This window comes from Bacillus rossius, chromosome 6, assembly GCF_032445375.1.
Source record: "Bacillus rossius redtenbacheri isolate Brsri chromosome 6, Brsri_v3, whole genome shotgun sequence".
Classification (NCBI taxonomy): Eukaryota; Metazoa; Arthropoda; class Insecta; order Phasmatodea; family Bacillidae; genus Bacillus; species Bacillus rossius.
In genome coordinates this window covers 26,138,272-26,163,340 of record NC_086334.1, presented here as the reverse complement: position 1 = coordinate 26,163,340, position 25,069 = coordinate 26,138,272, and the positions used below count along the sequence as shown (strand labels likewise).

The 25,069-nt window shown below is 34.0% G+C and overlaps 2 protein-coding genes across 8 annotated transcripts in view; one reads left to right on the top strand and one right to left on the bottom strand.

Annotated features, from left to right (window-relative positions):
- LOC134532899 (endoplasmic reticulum membrane-associated RNA degradation protein-like) overlaps nucleotides 1-5,454 on the top strand; it is a 24,984-nt gene extending 19,530 nt beyond the window's left edge. For 5 of the 7 annotated variants that reach the window (XM_063369939.1, XM_063369944.1, XM_063369938.1 and 2 more), the window contains one exon: nucleotides 4,153-5,454. In XM_063369939.1, coding sequence (XP_063226009.1) covers nucleotides 4,153-4,294 — 142 coding nt within the window. In that variant the 3' untranslated portion in view covers nucleotides 4,295-5,454. The remainder of the gene's footprint in view (nucleotides 1-4,152) is intronic. The other 2 variants (XM_063369945.1, XM_063369943.1) reach the window with 2 other exon arrangements.
- Nucleotides 5,448-25,069, bottom strand: LOC134532907 (B-cell CLL/lymphoma 7 protein family member B). Its single transcript, XM_063369957.1, has 4 exons — nucleotides 24,824-25,069; nucleotides 17,321-17,396; nucleotides 14,902-15,013; nucleotides 5,448-8,151 (listed from the first exon to the last, which is right to left on the bottom strand). The coding sequence occupies exons 1-4, from the start codon at nucleotides 24,913-24,915 to the stop codon at nucleotides 8,033-8,035; spliced, it is 399 nt and encodes a 132-aa protein (XP_063226027.1). The 5' UTR covers nucleotides 24,916-25,069; the 3' UTR covers nucleotides 5,448-8,032.

Below are 25,069 nucleotides of genomic sequence, written 5' to 3'. Positions count from 1 at the left end.
CCTGATGCTGTCACTGGTTTGATCTAACTTAGCAGTAAGATTAATGTTATTTTGCTCTAATTTTTCAGTGAGAGCAGTGTTGTTTTGCTCCATGGCAGTACTGTTCTGCTCCAGTTTCTCACTGAGAACGGTGTTGTTTTGTTCCAATTTAGAGTCGGTCTGCTTCATCTGAGCATTTGTCTGCAGCAAGATTTGCATCAGTGCTTCAAGTGTCACTGGCGGTGGAGTAGGAGTACTGTCCTGGGGTGCAGCTGTGTGAATGACAGTGTCACTTAAGTTTTCCTGCTCCATGATTAGGGGAGATGTGGGCCGCCCTAACCTTTCCTCACAGGTGACTACAGGCGAATTCCCTGCAGATGATGAAGGATTCGACTCACTGCTTGAGGTTTGTCCAGTAGCATACTCCTCGCCTACACTTCGTGATCTTTCTCTAAGAAAGTATTTGTTTTGTTCATCTGCCATAGTGATGTGCAATGAAACAATCGACCAGATAATATTTTACACAAATAGTGCACTTGCACTCAGTACTTGGCTGGTACAGAATTTACACAAAAAATGTTGAGGTGTCCCTTAACCTCAAAATCGGCCCCACCGTATGGGCTCCAAATAAATATGTGAGGGAACTTTTGAAGCTTAAAAGCCCCACTTGGGTTGTCAAATAGGTATGTGCGGGAACTTTCTAGTAGTTTAGGCCCCACACACACACTAAAACGTTGGGCTGAATAAAACTGTGTAATAAATTAAATTTCTTAATTGTGTGACTCTTCACTGGTAATGTCGGTATAAGGTAAGTCACAGTTAGGTGTTATTTGATTGATTTGGAACATACATAAATATACACTGGAGTGGGTAAAATTACAAATAACACAACACAACACTTTGAAAAAAAAATAAATATAGAATTATTTTATTCCAATGTAAAACTATTTCAAAAATTCAATCTTATTAATATATTTAATTATTATTCATATCCAAAACAACAACCTAATTTAACGGTGACATCATAGTAATTCAATAAAGGTTCAATTACCAGGAGTTATGTTGCGCACATTTAAATATTTTCAAAAGTCTTAATTCGGGTTCGTTGACACTACACAGTTTTTAATTAATGTTTTTAGGGAACTTAAATCAATTTTTACCTCGGCTAGATAGGTTCAAATAGTTCATCGGCAGAGCTCAGAGCCTCTCATCTGTAGGACCACTGAGTCTGTTAGTTAATGTGTAAATTCGTAAAATTTATGTCCAAGCATTATTTAGATTATCTATAAAGTCAATTTAATTCGTGAAATCAATGTTTATAATAAGTTTCGGCGACGATGTGACGTAAAAACGGGAGTTTCGTGATTCGTGCAGATTAGGGCACAAAAAATCTGGGCACTTTTGTTACTCACGTTAATCACTCCTATAATATTTATCTTTTTAGATAAATCCTATTTAAATGTTCTGAACTCCCTAATGGTTCATAATTATCATCCACTATCCGGGATGCCTGATGCTAGATAGCTAATTTTCAGGATTTAAAATCGCCGACGTCACGAAGTTGCCGCTCATTCAGCTGGCCATTGTAGAACTCTCTTTCTTACTAGTTTCCTCAAAATAACCAGTAAGACTCACTTTTAAATGGTGGCCCGTGATTGGCCAAAATGACCGTTTCAGGTACATAATTTCTTACCGAAAACGTAAACTCCGAACGCAACAATTGCGCGGATAACAAAATTTCACTTAAAATTTAAATACATAAATATTAAAATAATAATTTACATTATAAAATTACGGCGTTAATTTTACCGTTTACAGTTTTCAAGTCCATTAGTCCTTAGAGGGGTATCAACAATACCTCGTTCAAATAGTCCGGTAAAAATCCAAAGAATCACTTTTTCATAGACATACATAACCAAATATTGCCGTTTCTGAAAATAAATAATATTATACATAGAGCAAACAAAAATAAAATAAATCGTAAATAATAATAATAATTAAACTGTCAAAACAAACATGTTGCAGTACAATGTGAACACGGGCTGTTACGAGAGAGTGCCTGGTACGTGGCTACGCAGGCCGCAGGCGCCCGACGGACTGCATTGCTAACAGCTCGATGGAGCGGGGAGAGGAGAGGAAGAATATGGGCGGGTCTGGTGACAAACAACATGCGCTCTCTCTTACTTTTGTTAGCGCTCTCGCTTCACAGTGACCAGTTGCCTTTCCCCACCCACACCAGTTACTGTATATGCTGCCTGCTCTGGCTTTCCGTGGAGGGGGATATCTAAAAATAGACCAGACCTTCTTCTCACACTCTTATTTTTTTCCCCGCTTCACATACCTCCTCGCAGTGACGTTGAACTGAGACGGACTGGAGCTCGGTCATGAGTCAGGCCATTTCATTCGCGTTTAAATCAAAAATCATTGTAGATACAAAAAAATCCAAAGATACACTTTCTCTTCTTAATTTAATTTGCTTTAACTTTTATTCAATGCCGTTTTTTCACTTAAGTGCACCGTTTTCAAGTTACGATGTGAAATTAAGACTGTTTGGATGGTTCAGTAATGTAACTTTAATTTTATGTATTCTGTTATTACGAGTATTCGTTACAAGGATTTTTCCCGCCATTGTCAGCTCTCGTAGTAGCGAGGTTCTACTACTTTCCTTGCAAAATGTTTTGTTGTTGTGGGAAAAAAAAACTAACACAAAAAGTTTTTCTCCCACAATGGTCACACCCCTACTTTACAAACATTATTTTGGCATAAAATGTGCGACGATTATGCGAGAAAAGAGGGTAAAATAAAGAAGCAAATTACTGAAAATTTGTGGAATTAATCAAAATGCTTCTAATTTTTACTTCTCTTTCACATTCACGCTGCCACTAAACTTGTGCACAGATTTTCTTACTGCATTTTCGTATGTTGGAGACAGCAGAGTAGCGTTCACCTAGCTTTTAGTGATGGTGAATTTGTCGTTCTTCATTAAAATAAATTTAGTTTGGTTTCTATCAACACTTTTCATCAAAGACTTCATCTACTTGACAAACATAAACATTTTTTTAATATCTTTTTCCTCCCACAAGGTCAACAAGAATAAACGTGGATTGTAAAATACCATTAATTGATGGCTCTAAGTAAGTTCTTCCCTCAACCTCTCCAGCCTCCATTTCATGAATGAAGTCCTCTAGATCGCAGTTTTCATCCGAAAGTTCATCAAGCAGATTGTTTCTTTCACTTCACTTTCACTTCATGTTGCCTCACCTTCTTTTTTGGGGTTTTACACTTATTTATCTTTCTTCTTATTTCCTCTTTTGCTTTGGGGACTTCTTTTCTTGTGCATCTCCAAGGCACTGCAAAACATCATATTAGTGAGGACCTCCCCATATGTGTGTTGTTTCAAGCGAGTTGTGGCTAACTTTTACACAGGGCTTCATGAAGTAACTGTATTTGTGGTGATGCTATGGGAGAAAATATTCACTATGTCAGTTAGCACTTTGAACCCTAAGACATTTGTCCAGAGTATCTTCCACTTTTTGGAATGTCCTTGGAGCGACCTGCCCCTATTTTATCAATATGATTCTTACCCTTGATTCTGTTATGCATAATTCCCAAAGGGACAAAACACATGAACAAAAACTGTTCGTAATTACCCTGTGTGACGAAGTAATAATGGTTCTGCAGTTCCTTGAAACCAGAAAAAATATAGACAATGAATATGGGACCCTTGAATTTGTGTCCACAAGAGATCATTTCCACCCCACCTCACGAAACGTCTTGATTTTGTAACTTTCTAAGAGGGAAGAGAACCTGTTATGTATTGAGACTATTAGTTTTAAGAAGGGTATTTATCTAGTCATAAGCTGGTAGCGAGGGAACATTAAGGCAGTGTACATATGGGGCAACATTTTTCTCTACCTCCAGAATACAGTTGACTATGCGAGTAAAGTTTTCTCAAATTAAGTAATGCCAAATAATTTCTAAAAAAAATTATTGTACTCAAAGCTCAGATTAAACTAGTATTGAGCTAATGTTTCGGAGGGAGGTAAGGGAGTCTTCATGTAATCAAAAGACTTTGCAATGCTCCTGTGAATACAATATGAATAACACAATGGTCTCTAGTTAATTTGAACTGTGGTGGCTGCACACATATTTCATGTCTTCTTTTTCTTTCAGGTTCATGAAAGAGATGTTGAAGTATGCTGAAAACCTGGTTTCATGTACAAGTTTAGAGAAAAATCGGTGGGATGTAGTGCAAATGCTTACAACTTATTTTAAAGAAAGTGTGTGCCATGCTTTAGAAAGTAAAGTTTTGTGAATGAATTTGAAAATACCATTCAAAAATATATTTTTATTTTTGTGTTACAAACTTATATTTCCTAGTTTATTTCGAGATATGGTGAAGCAACTTGCCACCATTGCTGCTTTGTATTTTTTTTTCAACCCTTCATAAATATTTTTGTTAACTGTTCATTGTAAACATTATTTGAAGATTTCATAATTAACTTTACTATGTTAGTTAAAAAGTATTTATTCCATATTTTTTAAGGTTTCCTATTTGTGAAATATAATTTTTTAATGAATAAAACTTTATGCAAAAATGCATATTATAATTTCCTTTTATGTAAACCTTCATTCATCACATCATTTCTTGCATAAAGCAAATTTTAATTTTTTTTTGCTGTTTTTAGAAGTTATAGATAATACAATTGATTGTAATACTTATTATATGTCATGAATAATTAAGTAATGTGATGTTCTCTAGTTTAAATATTACATGATTGTGATGACTAAATTTTTTTAAATACAGCATGTGTCTTGGCAAAGTGAGTACCTACTGTACTAAAAATAAATGCTACTTATTCACACGAAACATACAATAGGCTATATTTATGCCTTGTAACTATTAGCAAATGATGAGTAGTTTCAATCTGCACTTACAGACCAACTTAACCTTATTTATATATTGTGTTTAGAATAATTTTGAGTATAAAGGATCGATAAAAACCTTATTAAACGGGAATATATTAATGGACTTGTTTGATAGAATTATTTCCAGTATAAAATGAAAGTAGACAAGACTAAATAACACAGTACATACGACAGGCACATCATACCTACAGCAGCTTACGAAACACTACTTTCAATCTATGCTCGCTCTTCCAAGCAAAGTGTTGTGCCTGTGACAAGCAAGATGAGAATCATGCTTGACCTGCTGGGGAAGTGTCATAATAATCAGCAACAAGCCAAACCCAGTAATGTGACAGTCATTGGCTGTGAAGTCTGACCACTTTCTTCCCACTGATGTGATCAAAGTTTGAATCCTAGTACAGTCAAATTATGCTCAATTTTTAACTAATTTTTTTACAACTATATAGTGTCTCTTATGACATAATGACATTTTAATAAAACAGTGGATCTTAAAACAATCTGACATACAAATGCAAGTTGTTCAGTTAAGCTACAACATATTGATATTACTAAAAATCTTTTAATGTACATAACATCAGATATTGAATACTGACAAAGAAAACATGGTAGAAAAAAGAAACACCGAATAGTGTTTTAAAAATGCACTTGGACACAAGGTGATCTCTGAAAAAGTGGTGTACATTAACCTTAAACATAATTTTAAAAAAAATTGACTTATTATAGATACAAAAGCATTATTGAATTTGGTACTAGTATAAATAGATATACACAAATGAGCTGATGGCTTGCTTCACAAGCCATGTTAACTTAATATCCATCTGAGCTTTAGGAACAAATATCTTTAAACAGCAACAAACTTCCTGGCTTCTGGGATGAGCAACATCTTTGCAAATGATGAAGTGCCCTTGATAATAGCTGCAACAAGGCATAACTAGAGCCAAGATTTTATGGTGTTAAAAAATGCAATTTTTGTCCATAAAAATAGGGGATTTTGTGTGCAGCCGGCGTTCATCGATTTATTAGACGTTGCCACGTCAATAAAACTTTGCATGTGCACTTCCAATGACTAATATAAATACAACATAGAGTACCTTCCTATTTGTTTCAATTTACAAAATGACATCTTTACTAGTTTAGTTACTAACATCACTACTAGAGCTACACTTTTAATCTTGTTTTTCAAACATTTTGCACTTTAATATACATATATCTTTGGAGAAAAGATTGTTTACTTGATGATTACGAAAACTTGATTATTTATTTTAAACTTCAGCAGTAAAATTAGTATTAACTGTTTACTTATACATGTAAAGAGTAACTTGAGGGATCAAAACACCTTCGTATTTCATATTAAAAGTACTAAATAACATAGGAAATCATACTTCATTTTCTGGGGCTGTGAAAGCACTTTGCATAAACGGGAATTTCATACTAAGCGGATTCATATTAATGAGGTTTGACTGTAATCTTGCCTCTAGGCACGCTAAAACGTTGAGTACATCATCAATTAATTACAAGGACTTGAACTCAGTCCAGAAGCCAATAAGTAGTAAGTGACTCTGCCTTCAGAAGCCTACAATCTAGCAACAATATTGTTATAAAATTCTAATATCTAACAGCAATTTATGAAATTAAGTATGAAAACCAAAAAAATACAATCTACAACATGCCAAATTATTTTAAAAATTTGACACAGAGGAAAGTTTAGAAATATTTTGTACCAGTGGCAGCTCATGCTCAAAAGCAGTATAAAATTAAACTTGCAAAACAAGAAACCCCTCCAGTACAGAACATACAAATCTGTTCACATGTCTTGGGTCTCTTGTCTCACACACCATGTTGATTTTTTCTGTCTTTTCGTCATTACTTTTATTTAAAGGCTTTTTCTACAATTTTATCTCGATACCTCCCTTGCATTTCGTTCTATCCGAACAAATTGGGTTTGATTCTTGGCGGATCTGACCTAGAAAACGGGAGCAGACAATGGTCTAAGCCAGTGCAATATGTTTTCTCAGGGTGACTCTCTCTTTGCCAACCATAATCATTCTACCACTGTTCTTTCCACCCCTGCCCTCTCACAAACTGGTTTCTCAAATGAGACAAACAGTTTCATAAAATACTACAGCCTTCATTCATCTTTCCTGCTGACATTGCCTGGTGCATAAGACATATGAACTATCTTACTCAGCCCAGCTAAAGAAAATTCACTCGCTTGGCTAGAATGGTTTATAAATGTTACAGTTAACTGCGAACCTTCAAAAAAACTTTCCAATAATGCCTGAATTTATAATCTCATTCAATATTATCTACACAAACTCATACTTTTCTGTCACCATAGTGATACACTAGATGAAATACGTAAAAGTTTAATAAAATGTAATTTTTGGCCCTTGACAGCTTTTGTGCAAAATACTAGCAATCCTACTTCTGTAATGTAAACTCACTCATATATCTTAAAATGTCTTCTTAACAAAATATATGTGATTAAATTCCCATGATCTCACATAATTTTCATATAATCACAACCAAGTCCTTGTGCATCCAGTCTGGACAACTCTGACAGATGACCAACAAAGGATGAAAGTGTTAATGATCCTAAACTCATCAGTTATTCCCACTCACACTTGCAGATTGAAAAATTGCCAACCTACTACGAAGAAATTCAACTGCCTAGACAGAATGTAAAAATATGTAATCTGAAAACCCAACTACAGTGACATGAGCCACCACAGCTTAAGACCGTAAAAAATATTTCACAATATATTTCTCTCTCAGTGCACAGTCACTCAGGCTGAGTGAATTCTCACACACTAAAATATATATAATCACACATATTTTTTTTAACAAAATAAAAAAGTGTATTATTATGGATCTCAATTACATCCACTTCCAAAAGTCGAGTGTCTGTCGTAGAGAACTCATCACATGTTTTTCCTCCATGCAGAATACACAAGTTTCCAACTTTCGACACACACACATAAAACTTTGTGTGAATAAACACAATAAAGTATTGACTAATAATTATACGAGTCATTGTGACAACACTCGACAATCAAGGACATTGGAACTGTGGTTCATCCCATTCAGGAAATCTTGATGCTTCCACACATCATAAGTCCATGAATCAATCTGTTTTCAGTCGCTTTGTGCTGGGTTCACTACTTTGAGAGTTTGAATCTTCTGAGAACCCAAGCTGCGTGGAAAAGTCTGTTGGTCCTTGCGAGTCACTCACCATTGAAAAACCTATCAGAAACAGTCACACACATAAAAAAAAAATCAATTTACTAAATATCTCGTAAAGTTTATATTCTTTATTTCTAAGAACCATGAACACAATAAATATATTTTACATTATACTCTGATAAATGACTAAAGATTGGTCTCATAACTCAAATATAACTATTCTGCCATTACAAAATTTATTTCCAAGTGCAAATGTATTATGTAAAAAGTGTGTCTCTAAAGTTCGCTGGAGATTTTGAAAATGTATGGCGGGGAATCTGAGCTAGCCATAGCCGTTTTGGGTACAGTGAAGAATTTTTTGCACCAGAAGATAGGCATAAGAGGCTATCTTTATTTTTCTTAGTCAATTGTTTGTGAAATGACAACTGTTCAACAGTGTGCACATTGTGTGAAATGGCTTTTTGAAACAAACCAGTCACCCATACTTGTCTCATAGTTGTCCACACACTACTAAATTACCCAGGACAATTTAATAGTCAACTTATGAACATGCTATGCATTAAGAGACTGCCACAGATATCTCTAGAAACTGGTAGCATCTCACAAAAGATCTAGCAGACCAGGTGTTAGTGATGAATGTGTTGAGAGAATCAGTGATGCATTTGCACAAAGTCCTTCAAAATCCATATGCAAATCTTTAAAAGAAATTATAATTTTACATGCCATGGCTATAGTCGCCGCACGGTAAGTTCGTACTTTTGGGAAGAACTGTTGAAAAATGGAACTAAGAATATTTTGTTTACTATTGTGCAATTTGTTTGACAAATAAATAAACAAAATAGGACGACATAATTTATCAAGCTATTACGTTTCCGTACGTGTGTGAATACTGAAATAATTTGTATTTGTTAATTTTATATGTAAGTTTTTAAACACGCGTGGCAACGATATTTAACGGTATGTTGGCTACACACTTGAAGAAATAGTTCCTTAGTATGTAATTCTGAACAGCTGAAATAACGATAAATATTGCTTAAAATGTTTCACATATGTTTACTTCCAGATCCTGGAGTAATATTGTTTAATATATACGAAAGTTAAGTTATTTTGTTTACAGATGACGTTGCAAGCTGTTGCGGATGAATCACCTACGTAACTGTGTGTCGGCCCGAGCCATGTTGAACGATTGTTTGCTCAAAACGACTTCTGATTTTCCGAAAACATCCAGTGTATTTGTGTACTAATTAATTTTCTAATTTTAAAGGGTTGTCTTAATTGTAACTTGCAGTGAACTATTGCTTTTACAGTGTAACTTTGTGTTAGTTATTACGGTTTGTTAGGTTATTAAAATGAATGTAAAGAAGGAGACAGCACGATATTATCAACGTGGCACGAAGAGTTACGATGTTAATGAATACAGGTCAACTGGAACAGGGTGATGTCGCAGAAATGACAGCATTTCTTCTAGATCTGGGCGTCACGACCGTGAAAAAGTGAGTGACTAATTAATACGTTATGAAAGTATGTGCGTGAAAACGTTCCGTTAGGTTGGGGCGTGTTTGTAAAATAGTGTAAAAGTACCTTCCTCGCAGCTTTCTTGTTTTGAATGTCGGGCAAATTACAAACTGACACGTTCTTATATTTTCGTTATATATTAGGTAATGTCCCACAAGCAAAACATATTAAATGTAAGGGCATGTACACAGATACTAACCTAACATAACCTATCCTTAACCAACATAATGTAACCTAACCCAACCTAAATGAGGTTTATTTACATGAAATTAGGTTTGGTAAATTTTGGTTAGGTTAGGAAACATAATTGTCAATAATTAGAATGCATTTTAAAAAACTTGAGTAGAAATTCAACTCTACGTAGGTTGTTGTCATGACTTTTTGTTAACACCTGTAACCATAAAAAAAATACAGCATTTGAATATATGCTCAGGGTAAATGTGCTAATGTATTCTTTTTAATTACAGGTGTTCTGGATAACGTGTTTAGTGATATGTAATTTCTCTGCTGTGTTTATATGTGATTCTTAAACATTAGTTTCATTACAGGATATAACATAATATTGATGGTAGTAATAATTTATTGCTGAGTTGCGATTTATTTAATATATTTATTTTATTACAGATTCTTAAGTTAAGTTTTTTATGGCAACAATTTCTTTTCTGCATTGTACATACTTAAGTGATATAGTTTTTATATGAGACCAACCACATAGACACATAAAAATACACACTTACAGAAATGTTTAATGTATAACTTAGAATTTGAATTTAAAATTTATTCTGCATGATAGAAAATAATGCCTCTAATTACAAAACACATGTTGGTTAGCTATAACCTTTAACCGATACTTGACTCTGTGCGTAGTGCCAGAAAAGTGTTACTAACTTGGGTAAATATGTAGTTGGGCGGTATTTGCGAAAAAAAATGTTAAAAATCCGAAAATACCTTTATTTTATGCTCTTCAACATCCTCTTTTCATTAAAAGTGGCGGCGGTAAGAAATTCCAAATAATTTAGGAGATATCGAATTTTTAAATTTCATCATATGTAGTTGAGTGGTATTTGCGAAAAAAAATGTTAAAAATCCGAAAATACCTTAATTATATGCTCTTCAACTTCCTCTTTTCATTAAAAGCGGCAGAGATAAGAAATTCCAAATACTTTAGGATATATCGAATTTTTTAATTTTGCAATACAAGACCTGTGGAACCATTCGAGCGACGCCATTTTTGTTATTTTGCAGTGTGTTCGTAAATACGCGAATCGTCAATGCGTAATTAATAAAATGGTTGATTAGGTCAGGTCAGTTACATTATTAATACTTTCAAACTAAGCCGACATTAAAAATAATGTGAATTAATTTTAATTATTCTTTAGTTTTAAATTATTTATAATGTAACTGACCTTACCTAACAAACCCGTAACAAAGGATGCACAGTAATAACTCACGTATTTTTTTTTGTTACTTATTACTTGCGCAACAATATCAAAATAACAAATAAGACTTTAAAATTAGAAACGTTAAAAACTCACCTAAGTTGGAGGCGGTAATTAAACACCGTTTTAAACAATAAATGAACTAAATAATCACGTATTGGTTCGTTTGAATTCTGGCCTATCACGAACAATCACGTGACATCATTATCCAATAAAAAAAAGTAGATACTCGTACGTAAACAAGAAACAATGATAATCGCCATGCACTGGTATTGTGATGAAATTTAAAAATTCGATATCTCCTAAAGTATTTGGAATTTCTTACCTCCGCCGCTTTTAATGAAAAGAGGAAGTTGAAGAGCATACAATAAAGGTATTTTCGGATTTTTAACATTTTTTTTCGCAAATACCGCCCAACTACATATTTACCCTAACTTGTTATTTTCTATTCACAAATGACCTCTCGATGTAATGGCAGTGATGTGCCTGGCACTCACGGCTTTAGGAAACTAACAGTTTACATAGCTACCTCATACTGAATAATTTCTTAAAGTTAAATTCTTCATAAATGATACTGACATAATTTTCATGCTTTCAACCATAGCACTTTGTGATATAGTAATCTCGAAGCAGCAAAATTTCTTTAGTAAAACTTAACATCAATTTTTATAGATATTATGTGAAGACACAGCACCACGCTGGGTTTAAACTCTAAACTATAAAAATTTGCTTAGATTTTTTTATATTTAATATTTGAATTATTAAACATGGTGTTATGACATTTTCTACTGACATTTAACCAATTATAAAAATTGCAGTGTAATTTTATTATCCATTAATTACATCCCTATTTGACAGTTACCCAACCAAAACATTGCCATGTGGAAGTCACATGGTTTTCCACATGGCAATGTTATTGTTGATATTTGGCCGAAGGATACATAGTCACCTTGAAAATAGATCCCAGCTTGAAGCAGGGCTTCCTAAAAGTATGAACTTACCGTGCGGCGACTATAGCTATGGTACAAAGTGTTTTGCATAAGAAGTTGAAGTTACATGCATACAAGGTGGTGAAAACAACACTTGTAAACAATTCGCAGTAGATATGCCAGACTGCATTTGACCTTGATGGGGAAAAAAATGAAAATCGACATGCAGTTTCCCGCCTACCACAAGGATGGAATGGGACTGACAATCCCAGCTGCCCACCTGAGGAACAAACCTGTCGTTCCTTTTTGATAATGAATTATAAAACAAATTTGAAAATACAGATGAAGCAGTAACGTGTGTACCTGCGTACACATGTAAAGAATAGTGCCCCTGACTTTTCTCTGAATACCACCCGCGCAACAGCGAGCGCGCGGGCGCTCTAACGCCGCGGTAGGAGGCCTGCCGTCGTCAGACGAGTTCGTGCACAGTCGGCTGCGCGCAGAACTGGACGGAAACGGAAGTTGGGCTGGCTTCCCCAGAATAGACGAGACTGTTCTTCTTCCAGCTCGTCAGGGAAGCCAACGATTATAAAAGAGCATGCGCCAAGTCAATCGAAGCGCAGAACAACTGGGACATCAAGCGGGCAGGCTGCCACGCTGCTCCGACACCGCTCGCCGGCCTACACCGTCAACCTCCACGGAGTTGCTGCCGCCCGAGGACCGAGAAGACTTCGACTGGGTGAGACCTCTCCAAGTTGTAACCCAGGATATGGACAGTTCATGTGGAAGCGTCGCTGTATTTGGCATAAAATCTTTCCAAACTGACATTAACTAAAAACGAAGAACCAGCCACAAGGGCAATAGGGCGTGCGTTAGCAACTTCCGTGAGGGCCGAGTGAGCGGGTGTCGTGACATAATCACGACACTGTCACGACACTATCACGACCATAGCAGTTCAGATTTACAGCGTATCGGTGGTACGCGGTGACGAGCTTACGCCTCGGCAGAATTAAAGTTTTTTTTTTTTTTAATTGTTCTGGAATCCCTCACAGAGAGTTAATTCATATGTCTTGTGTTATAGTGGGATCTTGTATCAGCAGTTCGACTCCACAAGAACCCGACTTATTTACGTTTTATGTCAGTTTGAGAATCAATGAAATACTTGTTTGTGTTATTGAGTTTGTTAATAAATTGTTATTGGAATGAACTTAACTTAGCAACTAATTTCAGTACCACCCGCAAACGTTCTTTTTCCTCCTTGTTAGGGCTTTCCTATGTCTTTAGTAAAACCCGTGACAAAGCAACATTTCATGTAGTACACATATACAGAGGTGTAAACAAGGGGGGAAGAATACTGAATACTAAAAAAATCATTTACTGAAAGCAAACAGTGGACAAAGTGGTTCTATCTCTTCCCCTTCCACCCCCTAAAGAAATTATGCATACACTCCTGAACATATGGAGCACTGAAAACCCACATAATGTTCCGAAGACCATGTGAGACTGTTCAAAAGCAAATTTGTGGTGTGCTGCTATCAGGTTGTTGGGTTTTTAAAGAGCACAAAGTCAACATGTGAAAAGTACCTATACAGGCTACAACTGCACCCAGCACCACAAATTCATCCCTTTCAGCCTAACATCATCCTGCAACAAGATTGGTGTCCAATCCCATAAGGGTCTGCCGGTACCAGCTTACCTAGACAGAACATTTTCAGGAAGATGGATCTGCAAAAATGGTTACAACCTTGGCTTTCATACCTCTGGATTGCCTTCTGTTTGGTTATGTCAAAAACAATCAGTTACCAATTGTAACCTGAATACCAACATCAAGAATGTTTTCTCGACTAGTCCAGCAGACATGCTCCACGGAACATGGCAAGAGATAGAATTAACATTTGGATGTTCTCCATGCTACCAAGGGAGGAGCCCACATCAAGTGGTACAAAGGGATTAAAATTTTTAGAGTTTTACTTATATCTACCTAAGTTTGCATGTAGCTAAGTAATTCTATAAGTTTTTAAACTAAAATGTTTTAAACTCCTGCAGACTTTAGAAACACACTATAATTATAATTCTATTTAATGATGTTCTTGTTTATTAAAAAAAAAAAATTAATTTCCTTTGTTAAATTAGAAAAAAGAAACTTTAAATATATGTACCTGAACACCACTTGCAAAACATTAAAATTTATCTGTAAGCACAAAGAACATGCAACAGTAAGAAAACGACCAAATTATGAAAGCTAGTAACCACCTGCACAAAAGTCTCTTACACTAAGAGTTGTAGGGGAAACGCACAGCTTGCAGATGTACAAAAATCATCCTTAAAATATAATTCACAGTGAATGTTCATGCTGAGACAATGCAAATGTGATAATTTGAATGAACATAAGGTCCATGTCTGTGACATCTGTACATTTAATACACTATCAATATTCGTCAATGTAATTTATTCAATTACTATTTTTTCCTATAAATATAAAATAATGTTTGTTGAGGAGAAAAAATTGATCCAAGGAGAGATCTCTATCCACCACTGTATGGAAGCATCTAATTCATATTAATCTGTAAAGGAAATTACAGATGCCTAATATAATGTTGTACCTGATTGTAGTTAGAATGTAAGTAACTGTTAATACTGACGCAAATGTGTATTTAAGCTTTTTAAAGTCTTACTATTGATTATAGAATATCTTTTTACTATGTTAATTGTAAATACTACAATGTTTACATGTAAAGTTTACTTGTTCCATAGCTTTACGGTCTCTACTATAATAAAAGGTTCTACGGGGGGAAAAGCAGTAGTCATTCTTACTCACAGATGTTTTTATTAAAAGCATGCAAAAATACTTACTAACCCAAATTTATATGAACAGTGACTTTGAAAGAACTACATCATTTCCGATTTTCTCTTAATTGCATACTCACATGTGTTTGAATCCTCAGCTAAACCAAAATTTGAATTTGAATTAGATGAATCCATTGCAGACGTTTTCCTGGCTATATTCTCTTTGTTGCTGGTATCCTTTACTTTCTTTTTCTGTAAACAACAAAAATAAAAGTTCAGATTTTCAGTGTGGATATTGGTTTAATGAAACACTTTATTCTGCTTCACATAATCTACTCTATCTCATCTTTCATATTTTTATCAATAATCACCACAAACTACCTCCCTGATCAACATACAGTTAAAGTTCTTTAATGTGGCATGCTCAGTACTACAGCTGTGCAGGAGTAGTGATTTTGTCTGAATACTAAACATTGATATAGTTTTAACGGGAATATCAAAGAATTATCAATAAATAATACAAAAAGTTTGTGTGTGCTATACAAATGCCTAATAAAGAAAATTAACTCACACTGTATGGAACATTTACTAAGGCTGTTTAGTAGCTTGTTGCAAGAAAATAGGTGATTTTGCTATCAAAATTATAGTTTATTTTATCACCACATTTCTTCCAAACAAGAATATACCACATAAAGGCATATTCAATGTATTGTTGACGTAAAAAATTAACAATAAGTATTGAGTAACAATAAAGTTTTAGCTAAATGTGTAAGCAAAACTTATTTACACAGGCTTCTAATAAAAAATATTTTTTGAAATAGGCATTTATTTAAGAAAGAAGACACAATGCCACAAAAGGGCAAATACGACCTTTTGTTATGAGGAAAATAAAAAGCAAAAACAAATAATTGTGCATAGCTCTAAGTAAGCAGCCACCATTTCTAGTTGTTTGTTTATAGAAAATAAGATTTTTACTATTAAGACATAGAATATTTTTGCTTAGACATGTCTTCCAAAAATATTATCGAATAAAGCATAAGTTTTAGCTGAGCACACACATTAAAATTACCATTTTCAGTAGTTAGACGTCTTAGAAATAAAATCACACCTCAAAAGAGCACATGAAACATCCGGTGTAAAAAAAATAATTTGTAAACCAAGCTGGACTACATCTGCTTAATGTGTGTGGTAATGAATTTTGAGAACATCTCACGTGATTATTTGTATCTTAAGTTTAGTCTTATGTGTGGGAATGAAGGGATATGCGAGACAAACCAGTAAGACTTTTGACAGCCAGATAATTTCTATTAGCAAGGGTAAGAAAGGGGCTAGTGTAGAACAAAGTACATTGTGATGTCACTTAGTATCTTCAAACAAGTATTAATTAGTATTAATTTGGTGCTTCTAAACCACAGTGACAAAAGTTTTTAATTGGTTGATTCTTCAATTGTTAATTTACTGGGGCATATAAATAATGAGTAGTACTATGAACCACTCTTTCCTAGACAAACATGATCAATCATTTTAATTCTATTTTCTTCCATTTTTGATAGAATTTCAAACATCCATATCCTCCCCAAAAAATCTGAACGTAATCAACTAGATTGGTGCCGGATTAAAGAATGTGCTGAACTAAACAAATACCAGATCAAAGAGCACTTGCTGAATTTATTACAACTTTTTTTCACTCAGTAATATAAGGTGATTTGTAGAGGGTTACATTTAGAAACTACATATTGAGCAAATTGTTTTGTTATAATTTCTTTATAATTTTCTTAAGTTTTACTGAAATTCAATTTAGCTTTTTTGTCCTGTTTTTAAAATTTGATCTTTTTATTTATATACTAGGCAAAAATATCAACTTTAACTTAATTTAAAAAAAAATTAATTCCCCAGAGATTTTTTATTACAAGGAAAATACTATCAGCTTGTATACAAAATGAGTTTAAAAGGAAAAATTAAACATTAACAATAAGAATAAAAATAATAATTTATTAAACAAAAAGCCACAAATTATATTAAAGTGGCATGCTGTTGTGGTATTAGAAATAAGGGTCCAATATGTGAGTCAGATAATTAAAAAATTGGGGAGAAAAAAAATAATTTAGTTTTTAATTTTACTCCATTTTCCGCTTACGTCCCATTTTTTACATATGCTGATAAGAGTTTTATACCAATTTAGTACACAGTTGTAATAAACAATAACTAGGGAAGTTTTTTTTTTAAAAGATTTGAACTTCTTGAATGTGATAAGTTTTTTTTTTAATTAAGTTAATTTTTAAGTTTTTGCCTATTTGTTTCCATTTATCGGACTTTGAGTTCAGAACTAATTCTTGAGTCATCTTTTGCATCTAACACTGCCTTGCACAGACAAAGGATGCATCAGGGATGAAATATAAATAAAAAGACGCAACAAAAAGCATAAGCTAATTGTTTTAAGTGGGGTTAGAAATTTGTGATTGGTTAAGCTAAGCACATAATTTGATTTCAGGTAAGAGTAATTAATTAACATTTTAAAGAACCTGTGCAATTTTACAACATAAATAGGATTTCATTTACCTGTTCACTGCTAGACACTGGAACCCACTTAAATATTTTCATTGTTGTCTCACCAATTGTGACCCATTTCTTTTCCCTGAAATAAAAAAAAATATATATATATTTTCTCACAAATGTTTAACCCATTGGCATTTACGTGGACCATTAGCTTCCAGCTGCAAGTAATTGCGAGTTAGCACCGAATATATATATATATATATATATATATATATATATATATATATATATATATATATATATATATATATATATATATATATATATATATATATATATAAAATGTCTACCTACAATTTAATTAATTTAAGTTAACTATCCTTTAGCAATATTACCAGTTATACAAACTACTATAGACAATTAATGTAATAAGCAATTAAATATATTGTTTGCAACAAAATCAACTATGACACTGGCAAAGTACAAGTTTTACTCACTTGTTCATGATGCAAAAGCCTGGCTTCCCTATCTTGTTTATGTGCACTAAATGAACAAACTAATTACTTACACTTTCATCCACACAAAATTTCATCATTGTATTCCCAAGACTGTAGGCTTGCATAGGATATAGTTGGTGAAGACAGAAAATCTAAAATTGCATGTAATTATAGGTAATTTAAACACATAAAATATGATAATGTCAAGCACAGTTAAAAGGTAGATACAAACTATTCTTTTCAAGTATTGTGAGGCAAGCGAATTATGATGTTATCATTGTTATCATTACGTCTCGCTCTAATAGTTATTGGTTTAATTTTATAGTTATTAATTCACGAGTGTGCGCAAGGAAGGGAGGGAGACAGACAGAGTTCAGTCGTCAATGGCTTGAGCGGCCGGGCGGAGGCACTACCGCTGTGCTTGTACGCGGGCAGTTTCCGCGAGGGTTTGCTGCGACACGCAGTACTGTACTTTTTCAAGGCGAATACCTTTTCACGTAATAATGTGGAGTGCCCCTTTGGAGTCTCGTGCAGAAGTTTGTGAGGTCTTCAAGACATGGTGCGTGGGGCAATAAACGTGAGCACCGCTAGCACCATTTGGTCACCTGACAGCAAGGGCGTGTTTACGTAAAGGGCAGTAACTACCGCTGTACTATTTACCAAGGTTTAGCAGGAACTTGGTCAATGCCGGGGCATGCGAGATTGAATGTGCCCATTGAGAGACAAAGAAAAACGCAGCGACCTTTCAAGTAAGTGGTACCCGCGCAGTGTTAACTGCACCTTGGATAAACTCTTTAAACTCGAATGCGTCCAGTGAGCATGAACAATATTTTTTTTTTTATGAAGCCTGGAACTGCCTAGTTTGCCCCCTTACGAAGTATATATGCACAGAAACTATAAAATACATAAATAATTACCACTAGTGGGACTAATGTAAAATAGGTATAATATAGTGTTAGTTTGTAGCATATTTATTTTTTGGCAGTTGTAATGAGTAAATTCTACCCCCAAAATAAATATTCAGTCGAGTGCAAAAATGATGTTGACAGTTTAGAAACTGCCCCATTTTTTTATCAGGCTGTTTGTTCCCGCAAAGTTTAAATAAAATTACGAAAATACAATTTTCCAACACTAGAGATGTTCCTATATTCAGCCTGAAAACAGCATTAATAAATATGTAATATTTCATGAGAAATCACACCCCAACTTATATTACAATAGGTACCTGTGCATGGATGGTGCTACCGCAATTTATTGTTTACCCATATGAGTTTCTGTGTTTATTTTTTAGAATTTAGTTAACTGAGGTATTATTTAATAATAAAAGTAGTTAATATGTCACATTGCAGTTGTAGGGACATAATTAATATTACTTTTTGACATTTCATTTAAAGTAGTGTTTTGAATCATTCATAGGTTACATTAGCAACTTAAAATTAATGTGGACGGTTGGTTGGGTTAGTATAGTGATATTACAAATACTCTGAAATCGTGTTTCTTTAGGTTAGCAACGTTAACAAAAAAAAATTAAATATATTGTAGATGGTTGGTTGGGTTAGTATAGCTATATGAAATCATGTGAACGGTTGGTTAGGTCAAATTCTTAAGCAACCATAAGAAATATTTTATAGGTTTTTTTTTTTAATGTAGCTATACTAACTCAGCCAACCCTCCACAATGCTTGAAAGTATTTTTAATGTAGCTAACCTTGACTTACACGACTTTTCACAATATTTGAATAAAATTCATCAAAACAAACATACAAACTGACACGGGTAAACCATTAATGGCAATGGCTGCGGCAAAGCACAGGTATTGAAATGTGAGATAAAAACTGTGATTTCTTAGAAAAGAGTACCTGGTATGAATTTATTAACACTGTTTTCAAGGTAAATACAAGACACTCTCTAGTGTTGCAAAACTGTATTTTTGTAATTTTATTTTTAATTTGTAGAAAATCAGTGACATAAGATAATTGAAGAGGTGGATTCCAAAAGGGGCTAAGTCAAAAATGTACTTTTTTCAGGAAACAATTTTTTTGGTGTGAATGTGTATTTTGATAATGTCAAGCACAAAATCCACATAATGCTAATGTTTTACATTAAGAACATGTTCTCAGGCAGTTATTTTGATTATGAGTTCAATATATTACCTGTAATTAGGTTAAGAAAACGGAACATCAGTGACTTAGAGCTATTTGGAAAACTTGTCAGTGACTAAGAGCATTTTGGAAAACTTGTCAGTGACTGAGGACTTTTTGAAAAACATGTAATTGAAGAATATTAGTCCTACCAGATTGACAGGCCTAAGTGTAATGTTTACATAATACTGAACAAAATATGAATGTAGACTTATGCATAGTACAAAACGAAAGCAACAATATGACCTTTAAAATGTGTCAAGTCTTTTGAGTGAATTACAATGTTTAAAGGAATGGCTCTTCTTCATCATATAGTACAATATTGTTGTCGTTATCTCCTTCTACATTGTTAGTCAGAGCAGTTTGGTAAAACTGTCGTGCACATTGACTGAGTGAAACTAACTGCAGAAGTTTCTTCATATCTTGTCGCTTCTTTTGACTAATATGGTTTTCTGCTGGCGAAACAGGAACGTTTGTGTACGCTTCTTTCAATACTGTACGTGATTTAGTCACCTTGACTGTTGGTAGACCACAATATGTGTTTTGAATGTCCATAGTAGTGTCATGCATTCTGAGTAGATGAGAACACGTTGATCACACATTTTAAAGGGAAGTCTTTTTACTATGGCCTTCTTTGAAGCTTCCATAAAGTTTGAGACCACCCAATCTATGCCTAACACATTCACTGTAGCACCCGTCGCAAAGACCTTGTGATATTCACTAGGCTCTAATTTTTTTTTTTTTTCCGTAACTCCTTTTCAAATCTGCCAAATACTCGGTCGGGGGGGCATATAGCTATGACCTCTGATTGGAAAGTAATGTTCCACTTTTGCAAAGGTTCTTGATTTGGCAATGTAGTTGAGTATGAACATCATAACATTGGTGTTTTTATTTTGCCCACTGCAGGCATCTGAAAATAATCTCAGAGTCAAAGAGTTTTCTGGCACATTTGCCAATTTTTTCTCAAGATTTTCCAAAAATATGACTCAATGCCGAACATACTTCATTAGAACCTCGACCACTTTGGTCTTCAGTCCAAGTGTACACAGATGTGTTGGAAGTGTTTTGTTGGTTTTCCATCAAAACAAACGTCAAATTGTACAGTCAGATTTGTCTGGCATAAAAGACCTCACCAACGCTTAATTTGGGCAGTGTTTGGTTTTGTTCCATGTCAAATGAAACACTTATTATATTGTATTCTTGTTTCTTCATGATTACATACAAAATTTTAGCTCTAAGAGTATTAAGCCTGTACTGAGTCATTAATCGAGCCTTTTCAGCAAGGTCACGTGACGTCTTGATTTGGTTCTTAGTCTTGTAACAAAATGAGCACACATCCATCTTTGGGCTTCCGAAGCTGAGATTGAAGTTTCTTTGAAACACCTTGAAAAACTTAGATAATGAAGCAATTGGCTTGTTTTCTATTTTTTGGTTATCTTTCCACATTCGCCACAACTTTTTGATAGAAAGTTCAGGATTAAGATAACCACGAACACTTTTACCTCGGCCATAATGGATTCATTGCATCTAAACGTTTGAATGTATTCAATCATTGAGTCTTTTATTGCAGTGTGTTTGGGATTTAACCTAGCCCCACCACGCCTTTCATGTGGGCATTCCCCATATTCCTCCATGTGTTTTCTTAAGGTGTTTACTCTTTTACGAGAAAATCTCGTTACAGACAAAAACGTTTTGTTACATACATTTAGAATACGACCGCTTGTCTGCCGTATGAAATATTTAGTAACAGTATGGCTTCTAGGCTTATTTTTGTTTTTTGGGCCTATGCTGTTTAGGCTCTTGTGTGACAGTATACTTGAAAACAAAGCTATTCTGTTCAGCAGCTGTTTTGTGTTTATAGATTTTGTCATAAAATGCACTAATATCTGCTGTAGACAGCAAAGCCGCCTTACAACTATTACCACCTTCTTTATGCGTGCATGCAACCAAAGGAGCACCATGGGCTTCACTGCTGTTTCTGGCAAACTTTTTATGGTTTTTAACCCACTTATCTTCTTTTCTTGCTTGTTTTCTACTTCGTGTACTATTTATATCTGTTATAGAACATGTGCTATGTTGTAGTTCACTTACATTCATTTTGGCATTTATACATTAACTACTGACAAGTCAAACCACCACAATAACACTAATAAACAGACATAACCTCTATGCAGTACAAAACCATGACAATACTTTCACCATACAGTAACTAATACCTGTTTATGCATGCGCATATCGGTGCATAACTTACCAAGGCTTGTTTGGAAAACACTGCTGACTTAGGACATTTTGGAAAGAAACCCATATTTCACTACCGCATAACAGCTATAACTTAAGCGCTTTTGGAATACCTGTTACAGCCGTACATGCGAATAGTAAAAAGTTAGTTATTCCACATATAAACACAAAATCGCTAAAATGTGACTTAACCCCTTTTGGAATCCACCTCTTCAATTACCAAATTGCCTTATAAATTTTATTACACCTAAATAAAGAAATATTTCAACTAACATCATAAATGAAATATACACAATACACCTCTCACTTTAACACAGCAAACAAACTGCATATAAAACACTACTAAAATTCACTAAAACATTTAAATACCATTAAAAACCATTTATCCTTATTAGCTTTATAGCTAAAATCATTTATGTCAACATAACCCTTAATGATGTTAAATTTACACCAAAAATGTTGCCATTCCACAGTTTATTTCATTCAAAATCATGAAAGACGAACGTCACTTCATACACCAATCTGATTCTCTACACTGTCCCATTTAAATAGTTTACAAACACACCATTTTTCTATAAATTTTTTTTGAGAAGCACCTTCACTAGAAAATTACTACCAAAAATCTTCAAGGTATTAATCTTATTTTGCAGCTGTTCCGTAAATAAAATAATAAAATTCCAAAAATGGTATTTTTCAGTACTACAGACATTCATTGTTTTACTCTGAAAACAACATTCTTTAATTCCTACTGGTTTCTAAAAAAAATTACAGTTTAGAGTTTACATTACGAAGCAAGCATTGATGCAGCCGCCACAATTTTGTCTTTAATTGCACTGTATATCCTGTAGTTCTCCGTAAGACATGTATCTTTTGTGTTCGGATTTTGTGATGCAGTGGAATGTAAATAAAAATTACAACAATTATGTGAGTCCCTACTGTGCATCAAACTATTGACAGGGATGTTTTGCAGTATGGTGGCATGGAGCACACACTTGATACGTGAAATATAGCACATAAACTAACGTCAAATAGGAATTATTACATTTCATACACGTAATGACAACATACAGGTAAATATTTACTTGGGCGGTATTTCCGAAAAAAAATGTTAAAAATCCGAAAATACCTTTATCATATGCTCCTCAACTTCCTCTTTTCATTAAAAGCGGCGGAGACAAGAAATTCCAAATACTTTAGGAGATATCGAATTTTTAAATTTCATCGTATGTAGTTGAGCGGTATTTGCGAAAATAAATGTTAAAAATCCGAAAATACCTTTATCATATGCTCCTCAACTTCCTCTTTTCATTAAAAGCGGCGGAGACAAGAAATTCCAAATACTTTAGGAGATATCGAATTTTTTAATTTTGCAATACAAGACCTGTGGAACCATTCGAGCGGCGCCATTTTTGTTATTTTGCCGTGTGTTCGTGAATACGTGAATCGTGAATGCGTAATTAATAAAATGGTTGATTACGTCAGGTCAGTTACATTATTAATACTTTCAAACTAAGCCGACATTAAAAATTATTTTGTGAATTAATTTTAATGGCTGTTTAGTTTTAAAATATTTATAATGTAACTGACCTGACCAAACAAACCCGGACAGAGGGTGAACAGTAAACTAAAATGGTCGATTATGTCAGGTCAGTTACATTATAAATACTTTCAAACTAAGGTGATATTAAAAATAATGTGAATTAATTTTAATTATTCTTTAGTTTTAAATTATTTATAATGTAACTCACCTTACCTAACAAACCCGTAACAAAGGATGTACAGTAACAACTCACGTAAATTTTTTTGTTACTTATTACTTGCGCAACAATATCAAAATAACAAATAAGACTTTAAAATTAGAAACGTTAAAAACTCACCTAAGTTGGAGGCGGTAATTAAACACCGTTTTAAACAATAATTGAACTAAATAATCACGTATTAGTTCATTTGAATTCTGGCCTATCACGAACAATCACATGACATCATTATCCAATAAAAAAAAAAAAGATACTCGTACGTAAACAAGAAACAATGGTGCACGCACGCCACAGGAATGCACTGGTTTTGTGCTGAAATTTAAAAATTTGATATCTCCTAAAGTATTTGGAATTTCTAATCTCCGCCGCTTTTAATGAAAAGAGGAATTTGAAGAGCATATAATAAAGGTATTTTCGGATTTTTAACATTTTTTTTCGCAAATACCGCTCAACTACATATGAAGAAATTAAAAAATTCGATATCTCCTAAAGTATTTGGAATTTCTAATCTCCGCCAATTTTAATGAAAAGAGGAAGTTGAAGAGCATAAAATAAAGGTATTTTCGGATTTTTAACATTTTTTTTCGGAAATACCGCCCAAGTAAATATTTACCAACATACATTTAAAATGCTATATTATGGTGTGAACAGTTGGTTTAGGTTGGCTACAATAAAAATTATAAACAGTTTTTTGTGGGATGATAAAAAAAATTAGCTCAAAATCCCAAATTCGTTATACAGACCCTAGGGTAATACATTACACAGGCTAATAAAGCTCAGGCTTTCAATGTATCCGAACCAACATGTCAGCCGAATTAAATGGTAATGAACTGTGAAACTAACTGAAAGAATGTTATGTGCACTCAACCAGCCGCTCAACCTGAAAAGTCATTTCTGAAAATGAACATGATAATCATTGTTAAATAGCCCTTACCAGTGACGCACTTTGTCGACAACTTGCATTACCCTTTTGACATCATCTTTGGCTCTACTTCTGGTCTCAGCGCGAATCGATCTCGACATCATTTTTATATAGAGCTGCAATTCCTTGAATAAAATAAATCCTCAAACAGATGTCAACAACCAAAACATTCAAAACACTGTTATTAAAACCTCTGCGACAACTTTCAAGGTTCAAAACAAACCTAAGCAAAACTTTTTCAGATCGATAATAAAAAAA